General features: G+C 38.2%; 1 protein-coding gene across 7 annotated transcripts in view; it reads left to right on the top strand.

Moving 5' to 3' along the window:
- ppfia2 (PTPRF interacting protein alpha 2) overlaps positions 1-22214 on the top strand; it is a 237113-nt gene that overhangs the window by 9640 nt on the left and 205259 nt on the right. For all 7 annotated transcript variants that reach the window (XR_008639925.2, XM_055189829.2, XM_055189832.2 and 4 more), the window contains exon 2: positions 2205-2459. Coding sequence is in view for 6 of the 7 variants with exons in the window: in XM_055189829.2 (XP_055045804.2) it covers positions 2211-2459 (249 nt within the window). In the remaining variant the exon portion in view is untranslated. The remainder of the gene's footprint in view (positions 1-2204; positions 2460-22214) is intronic.

Here is a 22214-nt window from a genome sequence, read left to right on the forward strand (position 1 = left end):
AGGGCGTCAGGGCATTCTTTTTGTATATGACACACACCCTTGATTCACTCTGATTACTTGTACATGCTAGTTAAATTCTTTACCTGTGGTGTGGTAAAGTGTAGCTTGTGGTGTGAATTGTACATACAAGTATTACTAGCTCAGACTTTTTTTTACTCTATTTTCCACATTGTAAACAGCCAGATCTCGCCCTTGCCAGGAGATTCCTCCATTCGCTTGTATCATCACAGTCAAGGCGTGTAGCCCTGTAGCCATGTGTAGCTCTAATGCTTGTCTTCCCTACAGCTACTAGCAATCCTGTCAGCTTTGAGTCTAACAGGACCAGACAGCCATCAAAATTATGCACATATAGGATATATGCTGTCGACTCGCAGATGTTCTGAGCTTTTAAATGCTTGTACAGATAGACATAAAAGATTTGGCAGAAAAATGCACTTTATATTACAATTTTTTGGTGCTCATTTATTTGTCATTTACATTACTGTAAAAATTATTTCAGGATTTCAGGAACGATGCTTATGTCATCAGACAGGTGTTAAAGACTGTATATAAATTGTTTAATAGATGTTTGTATGCATAAATGACAGCCTGATCTCATGAGAATTCGTACGTATTTTACGAGTTGGCTAATTTGTATGATTTCGTATGAAGTGAATCGTGCAAAAACCTACAATTATTATAAAAAACAATAATCAAACCCCACTCCTAACCCCACGCTACAGGGGCAAAAGCAAATTGTACAATTGTGCCACTGTGTGAAGCAGGCGCACATCCCCTGTCCAAAACCACGGTGGTGCGGAGGCATATGATGTCACAGACCAACTAATCAATGACTGTACTGTTGTACTTGCATAATCAATTATCATTGTAATCGATTTGTTGTTTTAGACCTAATTATTAGAAAAAGCAGGAATGAGGCCCTACCCCAGGCCCAATGTCAATGTGGTGAAGACATATCGAGCTAAAACATGCAAATGAGAACATATAAATTCATACTAATTGGCCACTGCGTAGGAATAAATTGCCTTGATATTGTGTTGCTTATACACACACTTATGTTAACACAATTGCATTGAGCTACACTACACATGCCTGATTTGATCCAATGTCAAATGTGTCAAAATGATGATATGTGAAATCCAGGTAAACGTGTCATAATTTAATTCTTAAATTTGGAGATTTTACTAAGTAATTTAACTTTAAAGGGATAGTTCACCCAAAAATTGGAATAATGTCATTGGTGACTCGCCCTCATGTCGTTCCGGACTCGTGGGACCTCCGTTCGTCTTCGGAACACAGTTTGGGATGTTTTGTATTTAGTTGTTGTCCCTTCATTGAAAATCTACGTACAGTATTCTGTCCATGTCCAGAAAGGTAATAAAAACATCATCAAAGTAATCCATGTGACATCAGTGGGTCAGTTAGAATGTGTTGAAGCATCGAAAATACATTGTGGTCCAAAAATAACAAAGATTACGACTTTATTCAGCATTGTCTTCTCTTCCGCGTCTGTTGTGAAGCGCATACGCAAGACTAAAGTCACGTGGCTGACGTGTTATCCTCAGACATGTTTGTGAAGTTTTTTTTTCTTCAAACTTACAGTGTGCGTCTTCCTCAGACTGTAAATAAAGCCTGGGTGCACAAAACCCCCCCAAAAAAGCCACGTGACTGTAGTCTTGCGCATGCGCTTCAACATAGACGCAAAAGAGAAGCAATGCTGAATAAAGTCGTAATTTTTGTTATTTTTCTACCAAAATTTATTTTCGATGCTTCAACACATTCTAACTGACCCACTGATGTCACATGGACTACTTTGATGATGTTTTTATTACCTTTCTGGACATGGACAGTATACCGTACATAGATTTTCAATGAAGGGTCAACAAGTTCTCGGACTAAATATAAAACCTCTTAAACTGTGTTTTGAAGATGAACGAAGGTCTCACGAGTTTGGAACGACATGAAGGAGTCATTAATGACATCATTTTTATTTTTGGGTAAACTATCCCTTTAATTTCAATCTCTGACATGGTCTAACTCAGGTAGTATTAAAGATATCAAGTATATATTTTATGTAAATCACAAAAATTTCTTTAGCTGGCTTTTTACAGGCAGGGTCACATATGTTTGATAGCATTATTATACAGTCTTTGCAAACTACATATTCTCTACCTTCATAATAAGCATTTGTTCTCCTCCATCAGGAAAAGATGATGTGCGAGGTGATGCCTACGATCAGCGAAGACACGGCGCTGAGCCAACGTGGGTCCCAGAGCAGCGCCTCTGACCCGGACTCCCACTTTGAGCAGTTGATGGTGAACATGCTGGACGAGAGGGACCGTCTACTGGACACCCTACGAGAGACCCAGGAGAGCCTAGCCCTCGCCCAGCAACACCTTCAGGATGTCATCTACGACCGGGACTCACTGCAGCGTCAGCTTAGCTCCGCACTGCCACAGGTACAACCCAAAAAGTGTGCTGTTGATAAGGAAGTGCGTAGTATGAAAAAAGCATCGGCATGAAATCAGGTCCACATTGTAGCTTAACGTTACCACAGACTGTCCTTTTAGACAGGAAAAGACTGACCGATGTATAAAAAGGGGGTCAAACATGGGTTAAAGAGTGTACATAGTGTAAAGCTAGTTTTGTTCTGGACAATAGTAAATCATTACCTGTTAACCAACCATTACTTAAAGGAATATTCCATTTTCTTAAAAGAAAAATCCAGATAATTTACTCCCCACCATGTCATCCAAAATGTTGATGTCTTTCTTTGTTCAGTCCAGAAGAAGTTATGTTTTTTGAGAAAAACATTGCAGGATTTTTCTCATTTTAATGGACTTTAATGGACACCAACACTTAACACTTAACTCAACACGTAACAGATTTTTTCAACGGAGTTTCAAAGGACTCTAAACGATCCCAAACGAGGCACAAGGGTCTTATCTAGCGAAACGATTGTCATTTTTGACAAGAAAAATAACAAATATACACTTTAAAACCACAATTTCTCGTCTAGATACGGTCCTGAAAGCGTCAGCATGACCTCGCGCAATACGTCATGACGTCAAGAGGTCACAGAGGACGAACGCGAAACTCCGCCCCAGTGTTTACAAGTGTGTTGAAAGAGGACTGTTCCAACGTTGTTGTATGTCAACTGATACTAATGAATGTCTTTGTGTCAGTTTATTGTTTAAAATGGTCCGCAAATGTGCGTATCATATATGTAACACGTGACCTCCCTACATTACTACGCATTTGCGTTAGGTCGCGCTGGACCGGACCAAGACGAAAAGTTGTGGTTTGGAGGTGCATATTTTTTATTTTTCTTGTCAAAAATTACAGTCGTTTGGCTGGATGGGACCCTTGTGCCTCGTTTGGGAATGTTTGTATTCCTTTGATGCTCTGTTGAAGGAAGCTGTTGGGTGTTGAGTTAAGTGTTGAGTGTTGGTGTCCATTAAAGTCCATTAAAGTGAGAAAAATCCTGCAATGTTTTCCTAAAAAACATAATTTCTTCTCGACTGAACAAAGAAAGACATCAACATTTTGGATGACATGGTGATGAGTAAATTATCTGGATTTTTCTTTTAAGAAAATGGACTATTCCTTTAAGATGTGGAGACCCATATGGGATAAATATTAATACCAGGCTTATTAAACTAGTGGTCATCCTGATTCCCAGAAATTTCATTAAAACCATCCAGTCAGATTAGATCTTTAAATTTAGGATACCACATCAGATAGTTGTGAAAGATCCAGGGGCAAGAGATAACTTTTTGTGTCAAATTCCAGCAATTTCTATTCATTTTGCTCTCATAAGATTTCCTTATGGAGCATTTTAGTACCTTTTACCGCAGCTAAGAAACTTGAAAAATATGAGCATGTCACAGCTGGCCATGTGTGATTGCTGCATCTAAAACTGGTGATACTGAAATCGGCTTCCAAGTCTTTCCTCCTGAACAAAGAGGGCTAAAAAATCTCCAACTGCGTTTTTAAGCTGCGCTACCATTGCCCAAAGACAGAGGAAAAGCGATGGCTTACGTAATCACGCCAAAACCCAGATTAGCTCCACGCTTGAAGCAAAAGTGTGTCAGTAATTCTAGTCACAAGCCTTTTCTGCTCTCCTTCCCGAAGTCTCTGTGGTCTTGTCGGAGGAGAAAAGAGGCTTTTGTTTTACGGTGGTTCTCCTTTTCCTTACATTGATTTTGATTTTGTTCCTGATGAAGATACAGTTTTAATGCTGCTTACAGTAGCGATGGTGGTTGAGCATATGTTGAGGAGAAGAACAACAAATGTTGTGGATTTAAGTATCATATACACATACTTAAGAAAAGATGTCAGTCCAAATGAACACAGACGCAAATTTGTAAAGGAATAATTCGCCATACAACATAAATTCATTACTTACATTCTCATGTTGTTTGAAAGCTGTATGTCTTTATTGCATACAAACAAGGAGAGAATGCTCAACCAGCTGTGTGCATACAGTGGTGGACTGTCAAGCTCAAAAGAACCGTAAAAAGCACCATAAAAACAGTGTTAAAGTAGTAAATTTTGCACTATATTTCAAGGCTTCAAAAGTCATATGGTTTCAGCAGGTTCGTAATTTAGCACATGAGGCGTATGGACTTTAATGGTATTTTCAGCCTGATCTCACAGGAATTTGTGACTATTTTATGAGGTGCAAAACGTCGCTGCCTGATGAAACTCACGTATGTCCAAAACGGTAACTTTTCAGAAAGTGAAAAAAACACCGTATATCAAAAGCAGTTGAATGTAGCGTTGTCATACTTGGTACGGCATATTTACATGTAACCATATTCTTGCCAGTGTCATGATATAATCCACATTTGACCAAAATTGAGTTTAAATGGACATGCGTGCATATTTTACAGTAACTTTGATCGATGCGCGTTCTTCCGATCATTAATTAGAATGGCCAAAGTCGCGTTTCGTATTGACAGATGAATACGCTCAGTTTATTAAATAGCCTAACGTTACGTCTTAGTTAAATACGCTTACTTTATTTAATATTAATTATAAGTGTATTAAATGTCTCTTGCAAACCATTAAGGGACAATGAATCAATACACTGACATGGTAATGCTACACAACAGGGGCGTCAGTTTGTGTTGAAAAGTGGTGAGGACAAAATATCTTATAAAAACATTACTGCAGGACAGGAAAAATATTGAATAACGCGCATCAAAAATGGGCATAGCGTAGGCCAGTCAACAACAAGAAAATACTCAGCATAAATGTATAAACCCTCAACAATGTCGAATGCACACATCACACATGTAACAGTCCCTGCAACACCAGCTCAACCGAACAATGCCAAAGCACCATACCGTAGAAAACAGCAGCGCGTTTAATAAATGATTACAATGAATTTCATTACATATGTACAAGAAAACACACCATAAGCATACAACACAACATATGTGACACTAGACCACAAAACCAGTCTTAAGCATTGCTTGATTTTTCAGAACATTTAAACCAAATGCTTTCAAAAAGTGGTGGGGAAATCCCCAGCGTAAATATCACCAATGCTAGACAGATACTTTCTTTGCACAGTCCTACCGTAATTAAGTAACTCCTAGATGTTAGTCTGGGGTCCGGGGGAAACGTTTACCTCGATGGAAAGTCATTGTCATGTTTATTCGGCTATATCCAGTGCTGAGGTTCGATGAAACTTTACGAGACCGGCGAGATGCTTCACAGGCGGAAGATGTGCGGCGTGATTGACAGCTTTGACACCAAACGGGTACGTGAAAATCAGATGACATGATTTCACAAGTTTTCATTGGCTATTTAGGTATGTGACGCATACTGTATATGGAAATGAACCTGGACATTCAATCTGTCGAAAAATCTCAAAATCAGCAAAATGAACATACGTGAGTTTCATCGGACAGCGACGAAAAGCAGATCATACTAAAACACATGACTGAGACTGTTTGAAAGTATACAAATTAGCCACATCGCAAAATAGTTACGAATTGCCATGAGATTGTGTTGTATTTGTGTGTGGCTTCATATTCCTTTTAGGAATTTAAAGAAAACTCCACTTTTTTGAAAATATGCTAATTAAATCTGATTCTTACCGTTTTGGAATCCATTCAGCTGATCTCCGGGTCTGGCGCTACCATTTTTAGCATAGCTTAGCATAATCCATTGAATCTGATTAGACCATTAGCATTGCACTCAAAGAATTTCAAAGAGTTTCAATATTTTTCCTATTTAAAGGGATAGTTCGGCCAAAAATGATATTAAACCCATAATTTACTCACCCTGAAGCCATCAGAGATGCATATATCAATCATTTTTCAGACAAACACGTTTTCAGTTGTTTTGGAGGATGTCTTATATCTTTCAGCTGCTAAACAGTAAAGTTACCTGGTCCACGTCCTTCAAGTCCAAAATAATTGCAGATATCCTCCCCCTAATAAATCCAAACGGCTCCAGGATGATAAATAAAGGTCTTCTGAGGGAAAACTGCGCTGTTATGTTGTAGAAATATCCATATTTATAACTTAACGAAAATAACTACCTTCCGATAGCGCCGCCATAACTCCTCTGTATTCAGGAGAGAGTATTAGCGTAGTGTACGCACTTTTCTTAGTGACGTATGACAAATCTGGAGGGCGGGGGCACAGAGCAGCAGCAGAGAAACCTTCGTACGCTGCGTAAAGCTCTGATCTTGAATGCGGACGCGACTAAGTTGGCGGTGTTACAGGAAGCAAGTTATTTTCGTTTATAAAGTTTTAAATGTGGATATTTCTACAACAAAATGGCGCGGATTACCCTTAGAAGGACTTTGTTTATCATCGTGGAGCCGTTTGGATTTTTTTTTGAAGGACAGATGCACATTTTTTGGACTTGAAGGATGTGGACCCCATAACTTTTGATTAACTGAAAGATCTAAAACATTTTCTAAAATAATTTAAAATGTGTTCGTCTGAAAAATGATGGACATATGCGTCTCGGACGCTTCGGGGTGAGTAGATCGTGGGTTTGGTATCATTTTTGGCCGAACTATTCCTTTAAAATTGGACTCTTCTGTAGTTACATCGTGTACTAAGACCGACAGAAAACTAAAAGTTGCGATTTTCTAGGCAGATATGGCTAGGAACTATACTCTCATTCTGGCATAAATATCAATGACTTTGCTGCCGTAACATGGCTGCAGCAGGTGCAATGATATTACGCAGCAGCTGAAAATAGTCCCCTTAGTATCTTTCAATAGCAGGGGACTACTTTCGGGCACTGCGTAATATCATTGCACCTCCTGCAGCCATGTTACGGTAGCAAAGTCCTTGATTATTTTTGCAGTTTATGAGGGCACATGAATTTATTTCAAAATAATGACCCACACAGATAAATAGTTTATGATGAACACTGCAATATTCCATTATAAAAAATAAGAATTGCCTGCTGAGATTTCATGGGGACTTTAAAACTAACCAAATTGTTCATTGAGTGCTCTGCAGGTGCATGACCATTAAAACAGCAAGAATAGTTGGGTGATTCTCACGAAAACTTGGTTTTAAAAATGTCAAGCATGAAAATGTAAAAATTGCTTAAATTTACTTTTTTCCCACCAGACATTGAAAAACAAAGTCTGGAGTAAATGGGAACATTAATTTAAAAACTTTTACTTATCATTTAATACTTTTTGTAACATCATTTAAAAAATTAGTCCTAAAAAATCTCATTACCGCAACAGTCAGAAAACATCAACACTGACACATTTTCAAAATGACATGACAAACCTGAAAGAACATAATTTGGAGATTCTGCACATGCATTTAAAATCAAAGTATTATGCTTCTATTAATTAAATTAACATTTAATAAGCATCTGTTGCTGTAATGATAATCAAAATGTCGTGTAAGCATTCTGACAAGACAATATTTCAAACTAACTGTAAAAAAATGATCTTACCTGGTAGCCATCTTGAAGTAACTGGTCCATGTGCTTGGTCACTCAAAATCAAACTTTATTAAAATTCTGTACGTGTGCTTAAACTGTTCTCAAAGTGTGTTGCGGAGGATGAGAACATCAGGCATGGACACATAATTTTCCTAATTTTTCTTCATTATTATTATACATGAATATTCAGTAAAGTTTTTCTGTCATCTAAAGTAGTCTAGCAAAACATCCATTTATTTTTTTTCTTGATATTTTTGTGTTAATTTGATTAAATTACAACATAACGCATGTTCAAACACAGCCGGACACATTGCGGTAATGAGAATTTCAGCAGAAAATGAGATAAAATTTACAATGATAAATTCTTATGTTGAAATCACACATTGTGCAAGGTAGAACACAGTATTGTGTTAATTCTGATGCTTTTTAATGTTACTAAAGATGTATCATTAGTGCCGTGGTGTTTCAATGGTTTCGTGAGAATCACCCAGTTAATAAAACACTAACAAATTCATACATCTGTTATCTCCATATGAAATATAGACATAAGCATCTGCCCTCCTGACTCACTTCTTACCATCCAGTGCTGCGTGAGCGTTTTACAAGCATTGAAGCAGTAACGAGTGGGCCACTAATAACATATTGATTGTAGTTTTCATGAAGGTACGTTGACATGCGGTGCGGTGATCACAAGGCACGGTTTAAAATGAGATGTTATGTCCTTCGATCCGGTCCTGCTTACCAACGATATGCGTGTGCAAACGATTCCATTAATTACAGTGGCAACGCTTTATTAGCTCGTGCCACATCAACATCACCCTAATGCTTTATGAGGCTCTTTAGCGGGTAATCTGGTGGTACGTACTAGCAGGAAAGCTGTGTTATCATTTGCTTGTTGTTATGGAGAAATCGTAAATAGTGTCTGTTAATGTTTTTTTAACGAAATTGTAATAGGGTTTGTTCAAAATGATTGTTCGCCCATGTTTGTAATTGCCACTTCACATAGTCTACACTAATTGTATGATGGATTTAGGCTATGCTAAGCGATAAGCTATAGCAGGGGTCTCCAACCTTTTTGTAAGCAAGGGCTACCACAATGGATAAAACAATCTGGAGGGCTACGTTTTTGTTTTACTTGTTGATTTTATTTTTCTTGTTGACATGTTTTTTTCATTGTTTAAAATGTTAACATATATAAAAGAAGGCAAGCAAATATAAAAATATGTGCTGAATAAATATTACAATTGAGACTATGTGCTTTGGCGGGCACCTCACAGACTTTGTGCGGGCAAACTGGGCTGCGTTCAGCCCCGACAAAACGTTGCACAACGTTTATTAAACGGAAACGGTAATGTGTTGAACACCCTGTTGTGATGACGCAAGAGTTGCAACTACGGTAGCTGAGAGGCCATTCTTTGTGTTCTTTTTTAAATGTTTCTGAAGCCTGATGACATCATTATGAATGTGTGTTTAATACTGTAAAATACCCTCAATGTTACAGTCACTGTCCTTGCCGTCCAGAATGAAAGACAACATTTCCAACTTGAACCCATTGAGCGAGCTGTTTCTTTAGTACCGCGTGGTTTATATACATTTTGCCAATGATTGGGCCGACATTTCTGACACACCCACCAAACAAGAGAAAACGCATCTAAAACCTGTTGCACACCATTGCACAACGTTTCCAGGAAACATGTCTTCAACCCAGAAACCGTAGCAAAACTTTGCGCACTGGTGTGAGCTTGAACGTGGGCACCATGTTGAAGACCATAGAGCTATAGTGATACACTATGTTTTTTTACATTTATCCTGGGTTTGTACACTGAAAAATTACTTTCTTACTTAGTATTTTTGTTTTGTTTTCAGTAAATATTAAATCAAGATGTATTTTCTTGATGAGCAAAATTACCTAAGAAAACAAGTCTAGTTTATATACAAAAATTTACAATTTAAGTGAATTTGTACGGAGCCCCTAAGGGGACATGGAGAAAAAATTAAATAAAATTTAGATTCGCGTGCGCATGTGCAACTATCACGTGCGCACATGAAACTATCGCGTTTAGTTTTGTATCTGCATGTGAAAGCGAAAGTTTCATGTGCGCAAGCGTAACTAAACTTTAGATTTTTTTTACTCCAATGTCACCTTAGGGGCTAGGTAAATTTGTGCTTAAAAAAAGCAAAAACATCTGCCAATGGAGAAGAAAATTTTTCTTGAGTTTTTCTTGATTTAAGTGGATAAGAGAAAAAAATCAAGATTTTTTTTCTTAGCCCACTGGCAGTTTTCTTTGCTTGTTTTAAGCACAAATTCACTTAAATTCTATGTTTTTTTTGTCTTAAAACTAAACTTATTTTCTTAGGTTATTTTGATCAAGAAATGCATCTTAATTTAAGATATTATTTTAGATAATATTATTGATATTTGTACTAAAACGAGACAAAAATACTAAGAAAGAAAGTAATTTTTTGCAATGTAGCTGGGAAAAAAGTGCTTCATCAAAAAAAAAAAATGTAAAACAGGTTATAATAGAAAGTGCAAAACAAAGAAAATATTTTAAAATAATTGCACACACTATTAAATATTTTTTAAGTGACACAATCACAGCAATGCCATAAAAGAACCATTTCTTTTACAACTTTTAATAATACGAAAAAAACTTTTTCACCACAGATAACCTTTTTTGAAACAGAAATGTTCTTCAGATGTTAAATGTTCTTCATGAACCATTTTGCCAAAAAATTATTCATCTATGTCATCGTGACGCATCTTTATTTTTATGGGTGTACTGTTCATAAACAGCAGATAGTGATAGAGGGAAGCAGCTTTGTTAGATAAACCTGCACCAGAGTTTTTACTGAGGATTTGGTCTGAAAATATAACAAAAGCATAAATGAGAATTTGGCCTCCGTACAGTACCTATAAAATCTGTCACACACCACAGCTTTGCAGTTTCATTTTATCTGAATTTGCAGGTAAGCAGGTTGTGTGATTATGGTCCACGGTGGGCAGACATGTAAAACATCTTCCAAACGACGCTTTAACCTCCTTTAACGTTTCACAATGTATGAAGTTAGACGTGGTATAGACGGCACGATAAATCTGGGAGTTGATGAACAGGGAGATGAAATAGGCTGAATTATCCCTGCAGGGTGAATTCATCAGTAGATAATGAAGAAGAGGAGGAGAAACAGGAAAAGAGGGAGGAAGGGGATGGATGGTGGTGTGATGTAAAGATGAAGTGGCCTGGTTTTAGCCAAATGATAACAGTGATTGGTGATATACACCAAAGCTGATATCCCCAGGGTCAGAGAGCGATTATATCATGCACAGTAATGGTTGGGCTCTGAAAGATATCTACGAGACATAAACTAGATATTAACATTTTCTTTTGTGAGGTGTAAACTGCCACTGCTGTCACTAGAGTCGAGCTAGGGGGGCGTGGTTTTAGCAACCAGCCACCTCAGCTTCACCCATGTCCTGCCTCTCTAACCATTTTTTTTAACGCGTGGCCAAGATGGCGACGGCAGGCACCCCCTACTTTAAGCTTCAAAAACGATCTTCAGAAACCTATGGGTGACATCACGGACACTGCGTCCATCTTTTTTACAGTCTATGATGCTGTCATGATGTTGTGGTGCAGTTTTAAAGGTGTGTAGAGCATTGCTATGCGCTTGCTAAGGTGTTCTAGGTCAGGAGTTTTCAAAACTTTGTGATGGCAGATTGGATAATTTAGCCCAGGAGATGCATTGCATTTTGTTGCAATGCGCATGCGTTAAATGTCTGATAAACATCTTGAGTCAAAAAAACTAAGGCAGCTTTCGAACTTTGCGTATGTGTAAAAACAAACTATATTCCGAGCTACAGAAGTTTGTGGGGGACCTCTGGTTTGAAAACCCCTTTTCTAGTTGGTTGCTAGGTGGTTACTTTTTGACCTAGTCAACACAGAACAATTTTTTGAGCAAGCTGCACAATTTGATGTAACATTTATGTCAGTTGCACAAATTGTATGGGACGAGTCATGCATAACTTTAATTCTTGAGGATTTTAAAGGGGTGGTTCAATGGTATTTCATGCATTCTGACTTATTAACACAGTTATAGAGTTGTTTCCTCATGATAAACGTAGGCAAAGTGTCAAAAAAGCAGTTGGGCGTGTTATTTTTGTGCCAAATGCACTTCGCCAGGGTTGATACAAGTTTCGGAAAGTTTTTTCCGATTACGAGTCCAACTGACGTTTCAGGGGTTTCTATACGTATCACTTATTTTTATGGGCACTTCCTCTGGAAAACCCCGCCCACCCGTCAATCAGCGGGAGACCTAGAATTTACAAACATCACATCACGCGAAAGCTTTGTTTAATTTCAAAACTCAACAATGGCATGAAAGAAGAAGTGTGTTTTTGGATGTAAGGAGAAGAAAGCCAGCCTTATGGAAACAATGGATATAGTTTATTATCTGGGGTAGCAGCAGAGTTTTGCGTGTGTGTTTGATGCGCTGGATTTCATTGAAAAGTCCCAACCGGGTCATGAGTTGCATGCGGTAAGTAAGACTTCTGTCTTATGCTGGAAATAGGTGCGTGCATATTATATAAATGACACGAACATGTAGTGAATCAACAGTGTTGTATAGTGTTGCATGACTCGTACTCGGTCCTCCCGCGGTAGTAACTCCTCCTTCTTCATTTTTCGTATGTTATCGGTAAAGCTAATCTTTTTTTATAAATCTGATTAAACTTAAGACTCTTCAGAGATATAAAGGATGTAATACTACTCTATAGCTACTCCAGATTAACATCAGAAATGCAGAAACAGCGTGTGTTATGTGAGCTTTAACAAAATCCAACCCTAATTATGACCATAAGAAAAAGTTCAGTGTAATCAAACACTACTAACAAGAATTTTACTTTTTGCAAGGGTGTAGGAGAGAGGTTAAAGCAAATACTTTAGAGGAGAGAAATGACTTTTAACTGCTTAATCTACCCCAAGAGTAATCTTAATCTTTGCACCTTTTATATCGCCTCTAAACTTCAAGTCATTTAGGGTGAGTATTAAGAATAAAGCTAAAACGCAATCGTTACCATTGATTTGGATTTCTAAGTGAGTGACTCATGTTGTTGCTGCACTTTAGTGCATTACCGATGAAGTGTATTTACACAAAAGAACAGTCAATCTTAAAAGGGTGATTTCATGAGACTACATATACTGTAGGATCCGAAACATACAGTAGATCTTACAACTTAAAAAGCTTTAAGACAGACCTATCTTAAACATTATGACTGCTCACTTTCAGTGTCCAGGAACATTAATGACATAAAAAAATGAGATAATATAGTGATATTATAAAGACAGGAAATTGTTTACAAACTTTAATAATTGAAAACAGACATTTCACAATTTTTTTTGTCTTTTTTTTCTTGAAAATTTCTCGGGACCCAGTTTGAAAACCGAAAAGTCCTGTGTTGTTCTTTTAGTTTGTCTTGTAAACCACAGACTTGTCTGTGCTGTTGAATTCAGCTTACTCATCAGGTCAAGCTGATGTTGTGTACATGTGAACATGCCACCTTAGAGGCTGGGTCAGCAAGTTTTGGAGAAACGGAGAGAAGAGATTAGAGATCTGTTAAACAACAAGCACCACGGTATACTAGTCAAGGCTTTTCAGGCTTTAGTCTACCATTAAAGAAAAAGTCGACTTAAATGTGCAGTGTGTAATTTTTTGAAGGATCTCTTGACAGAAATGCAAAATAATATACAAAACTATATTATCAGGGGTGTAGAAAGACCTTTCATAATGAGCCGTTATGTGTTTATTGCCTCAGAATGAGACGTTTTATCTACATACAAAGAGGGTCCCCTTACATGGACGCTGCCATTTTGTGCCGCCATGTTTCTACAGAAGCCCTTAACGGACAAACTTTTATGCTAAGTTGTTTCCAACAATGACATGTTTGTTCGGTGGCGGCTACGTAGCTTCTCTATGTGTTTAAAAAGCAAGAGGTGAGCAGTGGACTGAGCCGTTGGTTGCAGCGTGAATATATTTGCTTGCAAGGCAGCATGTGGAAACCCAGGCTAGCAACATGACTAAAACATATTTAAAAACAGGGAATTATGGTTCATGTCCAGTTTGCAGACACTCAATTCTGCACATGCAATTGTACAGTCAATGCACACTGTAATGTGTAACTCAGTTTCAAATAAAATTTTTTTTTGCCTTTTATTTTATGCAGTGCCCACTAGGTTATGAACATGGGATCTTATAACTAGATCTGAGATTCCAACCAGTAGTCATTATGCGACACCATGCTTGTTTAACTGCCATTGGGGGTTGGTTTACCTTTAAGGATTTCAGTCTTTGCAAATGATCACGCTGGCCTGAATGCATTATGCTAATGCTGCTTATTGATATTTGCCCTGTGCAAAATTGCCAATTGAAGTGCTGAATGCTAATTTGTTTGAATAAGAGGATGCATGTAAATAGATAAATACATAATTGGTTTGCCGAAAAGTCAACACAGAATGGGATTTGTAAATTTTATTTCTGTTACGTGACCGTTTTATCTAATGTTTAGGGACAAGAAATGAAAAAATGGTAATACTTCATTTAATAAGGTTAACTAATTAATATTAGTTAATGCATTAGCTTACATGGAACAAGGCGAAATGTTTTAAGAGCGTTTAAGTTCATTTTAGTTCATTGTGTAATGGCCTTTGTTAAAGGTGACAAAACACACACAGTTTCATGTGCATTAATAAATCTTGCACAGTATGACCTGGAATGTATTTTAACAAAGTACATTTTCATAATTGTTTTCAGTTTTAATTTGCGATACATGAATGCACATGTTGTTGCTGCTTTGTAATATGTTTGTTGTCTTCATTAGTTGCTGTTATAAGAGATATGCAGAATGTCAGTGTAGCCAGCCTCCAACTATAAATCATACATGTCATGCTCATTTATCATCATTCAATGTCCGTTCTCACAGCCCAATCAGAGAGCTGGATTGCGTGGTCACAGAATGTACCATTAGGATATGGGAAGGTGTGATGCGCTTGCCGCTTGGTGCTATGTGGAAAGTCATATGATGAAGCTTGAAAAATCGAGGGGAACGAAACGTGTGGCTATATATTTTTCTTCTTTCACTTTAATCTTTCATCTGGTTCTTTTTCCTTCCTCTGGGCTCATGCAGTCAGCTGGTTTTGTCCATCACAGCACATGATTCACTGTGATTGTCCATTATTGTTTGTGCCCTACTTCACTCGACCCATAGGCCACATGAATGCATGATGCACTGCATGAAGTGAAAGACTGATAGTCATACAGAAAGTTGAGTAAAAACAGGATTCGTGTTCAAGTTGTTTTTGATTGTTGGTGACTTGTAAGCAGTTACAGATTACACAATTTAAAATTTGGCTTCATTAAGTAAATAAAGTGTAAGTTTATTGTCTGTGGCCCAGTGTGCGACAGGCTTCAGAAATGCCTTCTCTCAACCATATACCATCCACCAAAACTCCATATGGCAACACTTAAACTCATTAAACCACTAAAATAAAATACATTTGGTGCATATGGCTGGTAACCAAATGTTTTACCTAGTAAATATTTTCAATTTCTCAGTAATATTACGTGTTCAATTTGTGTTGAATTAAAAAATTGTATCAAGTTTTATCAATGAAAGGCTAAAAAACGCGCTGTACACTGGGTTTGCGCCAGAAGTCCGAAAAGACGTAAAACATTGTGTTCAGTTACCTCAGATTAGATAAATGGGCGGAGAGAAGGTGGTTGCGTGTGGCACATTCAACCACATGTGCGTTTACACTACAAAAGCAATCTGATCGAAAGGGTTTTCGACTACCTCTGAATGTGGTTGAAAGTGGTCGAAAGTGGACGAGCTCAAAAGTTTTAAACCCTGTTTACACCTGGCATTAACGTCGTCCACTTGTGATCCACTCGACTAAAACACATGTTAATGCCAAGTGTAAACAGCCTCACAGTGGGCACAACACATTCTGTCCTGTTTTCCGGTCTTGCATAAACGTAATTGGCTGGCTCTGCACTAGGTTATTTGCATAAGTCGATCTAATTGGCTGACACCTGCGTTGGATCTTGAAAAGTTGAGACATGTCAACTTCTGCCGCGAGATTCAAACCCATTCAAAGTACACAAGAAGCATTAACGCCCCGTGTGAATGTACTGTTACCGTGCGTTTACGATAAAAGCATCAAAATGGCCAGAAGCCATTCATTGTCAATGTGAGGCGACGGCAAGCTCCGGCGAGCAGCGTTGCGGCACGTCTTGGATGGTGTGAGCGTTGAGTAAAGTTGAAATCAGATCAACTTTATGGTAAGAAGCTATGACGCTTTCAGCGGCAACCAATCAGAAGGTGGAAACCAACAGACGTCCTCTCCTTGAGAGGATTTCAGACAATGCGTTTAATCATCAGAGCGTCCACTAATCTTTTTCTATAATGTCGTTGGCAGGACAGTCAGAGCGTTTTTTTGACGCTATTGCCGACGGCGGTGTGAACGTACAGTTAGGGAAAGCACATATAATGCATTAAAATACTGCCCACATAGGCAGCACTCTAGATTTTGGAAAAGTGCCCAAGTCGACATTATTGAATGTGTGTGCTTGTGTATAAATACTCACTGAACATTCTTAATGGTTGTGTTGGGTTCTGTTAATCAATACTTGGCAAGCGCTTGGATTTGATTAAGAAGATATATATATGAAGGAGCATCCTGATTTGGCACTGTAGGGTTAACAGATTATAAAAATGGAGGCTGAAATCGCAGTAATCAACCAAATGTTTTTCAACTTATGCTGGGAGAAGTATTAGTTATTAAATATTCTTAATGTGAAAAAAACACAGGAATAAATGTTTACAAGAGCAAAAGCAGTCAGTCATTCTGTCCTTATGTTCATTTATCTTTGCATATGTATGCAATTAGCCAATTTTAGTCTTTTTTAAAATGTATGTGTCCTACTAATTTAAACTAATGAAGGGATGATTTTTACAGGAAAACGTACCATATTGTCAGGTACTGCACGCATACTGACCGCATTTATTAAAATAGAAACTTAGGCAGTGACTAAAACAGACAACGACATTTCCATTCCCTACTTCATTCTCTTATTATCAGTTGGCCAATCATATGAAAGACTGCAAGGCATGATGGGAATGGGATAACCATGTCCCACAAACATCTTCAGGCTGAAGAAAATGAAAGCTTTGCCGATATTATTTCTGTTCTCGGTTCCCTTGGGATGAGGTTCTGTATCATGCATTCCTACCAGTTATAGAAGCTATTTGTGTACTGTGTGATGTCAAGATAATGCTTTCATATGAAATCTAAAATGTCAAGATATCTAACTAAAAGTAAAGTTTCACTTTCAATTATACTCAAGTAGTAATACAATTTTGTGGATTTAATGGATTTGTGGGCAGTTTAATGACAGATTTTACAATTGTAAGCAGCTGAATGACTTTAAGCCCTCAGTGACATGACAGCAGACACAGTACATCTTATACAAGCTGAGATAAGTTTTGTATCGATTTGGGTTGAAAAGGTGTGTTGTAATAACGCATGTTAGGTGTTTAACAAGACCCCTTTGCTGGCTCAACTAAGCATGACTTTGACTCATGCATTATAATTTTATATTTAGCATCCATTTACAGTAGCTACTTACCTGTAAAAGCATCAAGAAAACTGATCTTGGAAGGAAATCCTAACATCATATCTGCTGAAAGATTTACACTCTGCCTATACCAACAACATCCACCATCAGAATTTAAATGTAAAGTAATACAGCATGTTTTTCCCACTTTTTATATTTTAATAACTGTTTATTATGCAGTAGTGTACTAACACATTTTTTAAATTTAAAATTGGGTTATTGGCGTGGCTAACACTTCAGATTACTGTAATGTAGATATGTGGTTGAAAGTTAATTCTTAATAGCTTAATAAAGCCTTCTCTTGAAATTTTTGGTTACAATTTATGTTTGCAGTTTATGGGACTGTCACAACCCTCCCGGTTTTCATCAAAAATATCTATAAATGTGTTCTGAAGACAATCAAAACACTTGGGTGATTTATAATAAATTCAGAGCTGGTACCTTGAAATGTTGGACAGGCTTGTAAAATAAAGTGCCACGTAGTTTTGATAAATGAAGATGACTAAGTACAAGCCATAACATTACACATTTGATCAGTCCCATAGAGTTGTTAAACTAATCGGCCATGTCCGGTCTATGAATAGCACAGAATGACTGATTCACAGACGTAGAATGGGAGCTGATGTTTTGTGCATGCAGCTGGCCGTTAATGGATACCTCTTAACTTCTTACTGCCTTACTGCAGTGCCATAAATAGATGATGATGTCAAAATCACTCTTCTTGAATTGTGTGAGTAACAACAGGAGATTTAAACAGGCTCCAAACCACACTTCTTCTCTCTGTCAGATGACCAAATGAGTTACTGTACAAGCATCCACTGCTGACCATTTGGCAAAGCATAGCTTAACATCAGGAGTGTAATATACAGTAGGCTCCAAAGTACCACAGTGGAAATAGATTGTGAATGCAGTCAAAAAATGCACATTTTTTGATATTTGATCCTAAAAAGTAAAGAATTTTTAAAATATCCTTACAAAAATCTTTAAAGCATAAACAAATGAGTACCATCCACTCCAGTAACTGATGAAACTGATGAGAGATTGATGACGTGAACTCCACTGGTTCGCCTTCATTGGTAGTCCTCCCGAATCGCTCCTCATCATTTGCATAAAGTTAAACTTTTCACAACTTTGTCACATCGCTGGACACGCCCCATCCGGTCGCTAGCAGTCATTGTCGCTTGTGTTACCGAAAGTCGACAAGCTACCACTGAAATGAATAAGATCATGTTGCTCCGCCACTGCTGGCAACTGGTGGTCTGAACGGAGCGTTATGCAGGATTCACACCAAATGCAGTAGAGGCGGCAAAAATGCGCTATTCACGCGTAGTTGGATGCTCGAACATTTTGAGTTTACTCGCTTCCTTCGCGTGTGAAATTCTAGTCATTCGAGACATTCACGTGAGACATTCACGAGACATTCTGCGACTTCTCCTGTAATCACGTCACTACTAGAGCAAGCTCCTGATTGGTTAACGCGGCACGATTTTCCACCAAAGATCAGTTTTTTCAACTTGTGCATTTCCTGCGGCAACACTCAATTCGCATCAATTCGCGGCATTTGCGTGAACGAGGCGGATTTGTCGTCTACCGGGCTAAACGCCTCATTTGCGCCGCGAGACCTCCAGACGCGCGTAAACTTAACAGTGAAATCATTCGCGCCTGGTGCTCTATTCGCGTTCGGTGTGAACGTAGCATTAGAATTTATTTTGTGGTGGCACATCGCAATGCATAACTAATATGGGTTCAGGTTCATTTTTGGATGCGGAGCTGCATGCAAAGCCAATACTTGATGTGTCCACACAAAAAATGCTCAGAGGACCGGCACACAAATAGGGGCTTGCGCGCTCAGCATGTACAACCAGACACTCTGTGATGACATTTTCGTTGTGCGTACCAACGATGTATACGCCAGTAAAGTATAAACCAGTAAATTGTGACAGACTTTTTTTCACAGACCTGGGTCACATATTAGCCAAGATTTTCTATAGCACTGATATCAAAGACAACTGAATGGGTAAAAGCAAGATGGCAGCAGATTAATTTAACTGTTGTTGCCCATCCTGTCTGTTTGAGTAGTTCTGCTAACAAAGACATAATCTCCAGTCCTCCGCTTGGCTCTGATTGGTGAGCTCTCAATAATTAATTCATGGTCTGTCCCTGTAAGGACTCAGGGCAGATAGTTAGCACTGGTGTCTTTGGCTACTGCGATCACCTCTCTTTGTTACTCTCTTTCTTTTTGTGCCCCTGTGTTGTGATAATTACAGCCTGGCTTTCTTCATCGCCAGGACCTCTGGCCACCCGCGGCGGGCACAGCTGTTAGACTCGTTCATCCAACGCCAACCGCCGGCAGCCCACCGCAGCTGCTGTCAGGGTAATCAGCCTACAGGTACTTTACCACGCCAGTCAGCGGCTGCCACCCTCCAGCTACAACCCCCCACCTAATCATTACACCTGTAACCTTTAAGATGACCTCTGCGAGGGACCGGTTGTAGTTTTCCTTCTGCCGTTAAAGTAACATACAGGTTAAAAGCCCAAAAGGATTCGGTTACCTAGCAATGCTGCCATTACTTGTTACGCAAGTAAGAATCAATAATGGCAATTTTTAATAAACTTGTCCTTTAAAGGGACACTGCACTTTTTTGAAAATAAACTCATTTTCCAGCTCCCCTAGAGTTAAACATTTGATTTTTACAGTTTTGGAATCCATTCAGCTAATCTCCGGGTTTGGCGCTACCACTTTAAGCATAGCTTAGCATAATCCATTGAATCTGTTTAGACCATTAGCATGACGTTAAAAAATAACCAAAGAGTTTGGATATTTTTCCTATTTAAAACTTGACCCTTTTGTTGCTACATCGTGTACTAAGACTGACGGAAAATTAAAAGTTGTGATTTTCTAGGCCGATATGGCTAGGAACTATACTCTCATTCTGACGTAATAATCAAGGACTTTGCTGCCGTAACATGGTGCTCGAAAATAGTCCCCTGCCATTGAAAGTTACTAAGGGGACTATTTTCGGCATGTATTATACCTTCATCACTTTTGCTACAAATTTACTTTATCTTGGCCTAAGGCCATACAGAAAAACGGTTTGTTGAGAATATACGTTAAACACCACATAGATTTTTCAGCAAAGTCCTCAAAGTGCACAGAAGGTAAATGTGAAATGACTGTGGATCACATTCATACTTGAGTACCTTGTGAGTGCTTGGACCTGAATACAACAAGTTTTTTTTCAAGTATACTCCCTGCGGCTACACTCGGATGGCCGTGTTCAACACTATACGCAATATAAATGATTTCTTATTCAAATTATTACTCTAACATGCCGTCAGGGCAGCACTGACTTGGTGACATTTGCAGTACCTTAAAACATTAGGATAGATAAAGAAAATAACCGATCAATTATTGCAAACACAGTTTAGAACAAAAAACAAAGAACAGGAATCAAACATTATGGTAACGAACATGCTCCACTGCTTTCTGTTCTTGGAAGAAGTAAAAATTAAAGAAGAAAACCATAGTGTGTGTGCAAATGCTGTCTATTTCCTTTTGTAAAATTGTTTGTAGGGGAGTGTCCTGTCTAAATATTTTCACGCGCATGCGCTGTTGTATGCGGACTGTACACACACTGTCTGCGCGGTCTCAAATTTTTGGCTGCACGCGGACGGTCCGCGGACCCTCCTGATGACAAAAATGACGTCATGCGGACAGCGCGCATACGCGGACATCCCTAGTATACTTTCGGCTTCAGAGCGCCCCCTAATGTGTGGTTCAGTTTTTTATAAATTTTTACATTATCATTGTTTTGATAATTCTTTCTTGCTGCATCTTTAGTGATTTTGCAACTGTTTGCTATGTTTTGCAAAGAAGTAGATGGTTTTTATAAGTGAAGGTTTTTGACAAAGACTGTCAAGTTTATTAACTCTTTCCCCGCCATTGATGAGTTATCTCGTCAATTAAGAGAAAACGCTTCCCTGCCAATCCATATTTCCGCTATTATCCACTTGGTGGCGCTCTTATAAAACACTGAAGCATCCACTGATCCAAAACAGTCAAATCTTAGTGTAGTTTTTGATAATCACTCTGAATCTGATCTCTTACAAAAGTCCTTTACAAAAAATGCAACTATCTCAGCTTTTTGCTCAAAATTTTGTATTTTTGATGAAACCTATCCTTATTTCAGAAGTGATAAAATGAGAACAAATGACAAAAGGGTGAAATGTTTTTTTTTTTTTTTTTAAAGCAGAGGGTCTGTTCTTTCATTTGATATAATGTATGTTTATATATTTAAAGAACATTTTCTGGAAGGCATTAAACTTTTGTGATACTAATAAAAAATGCTCCTACTGACTGGCAACTTTAAAAAAAATAAAACGCTGGTGGAGAAAGAGTTAAATACCAATGAAAGTAACATTGGTGAAAAAAGGCATTTTAATGATTGACTTGTAACCTTTTTATTGCCATTCAGGTGAAATTACTGAACCTTTACATAAAAAACATGTCAGACACATTTAGAGAATTTTGCATCTGAACTCTCTATAGATCTTTTGCGTGTTTGCAAACAGAGATGACTTTTTTTGTGGGCGGAGCCCAACTGGTG

This window comes from Misgurnus anguillicaudatus, chromosome 1 (genome assembly GCF_027580225.2).
Source record: "Misgurnus anguillicaudatus chromosome 1, ASM2758022v2, whole genome shotgun sequence".
Classification (NCBI taxonomy): domain Eukaryota; kingdom Metazoa; phylum Chordata; class Actinopteri; order Cypriniformes; family Cobitidae; genus Misgurnus; species Misgurnus anguillicaudatus.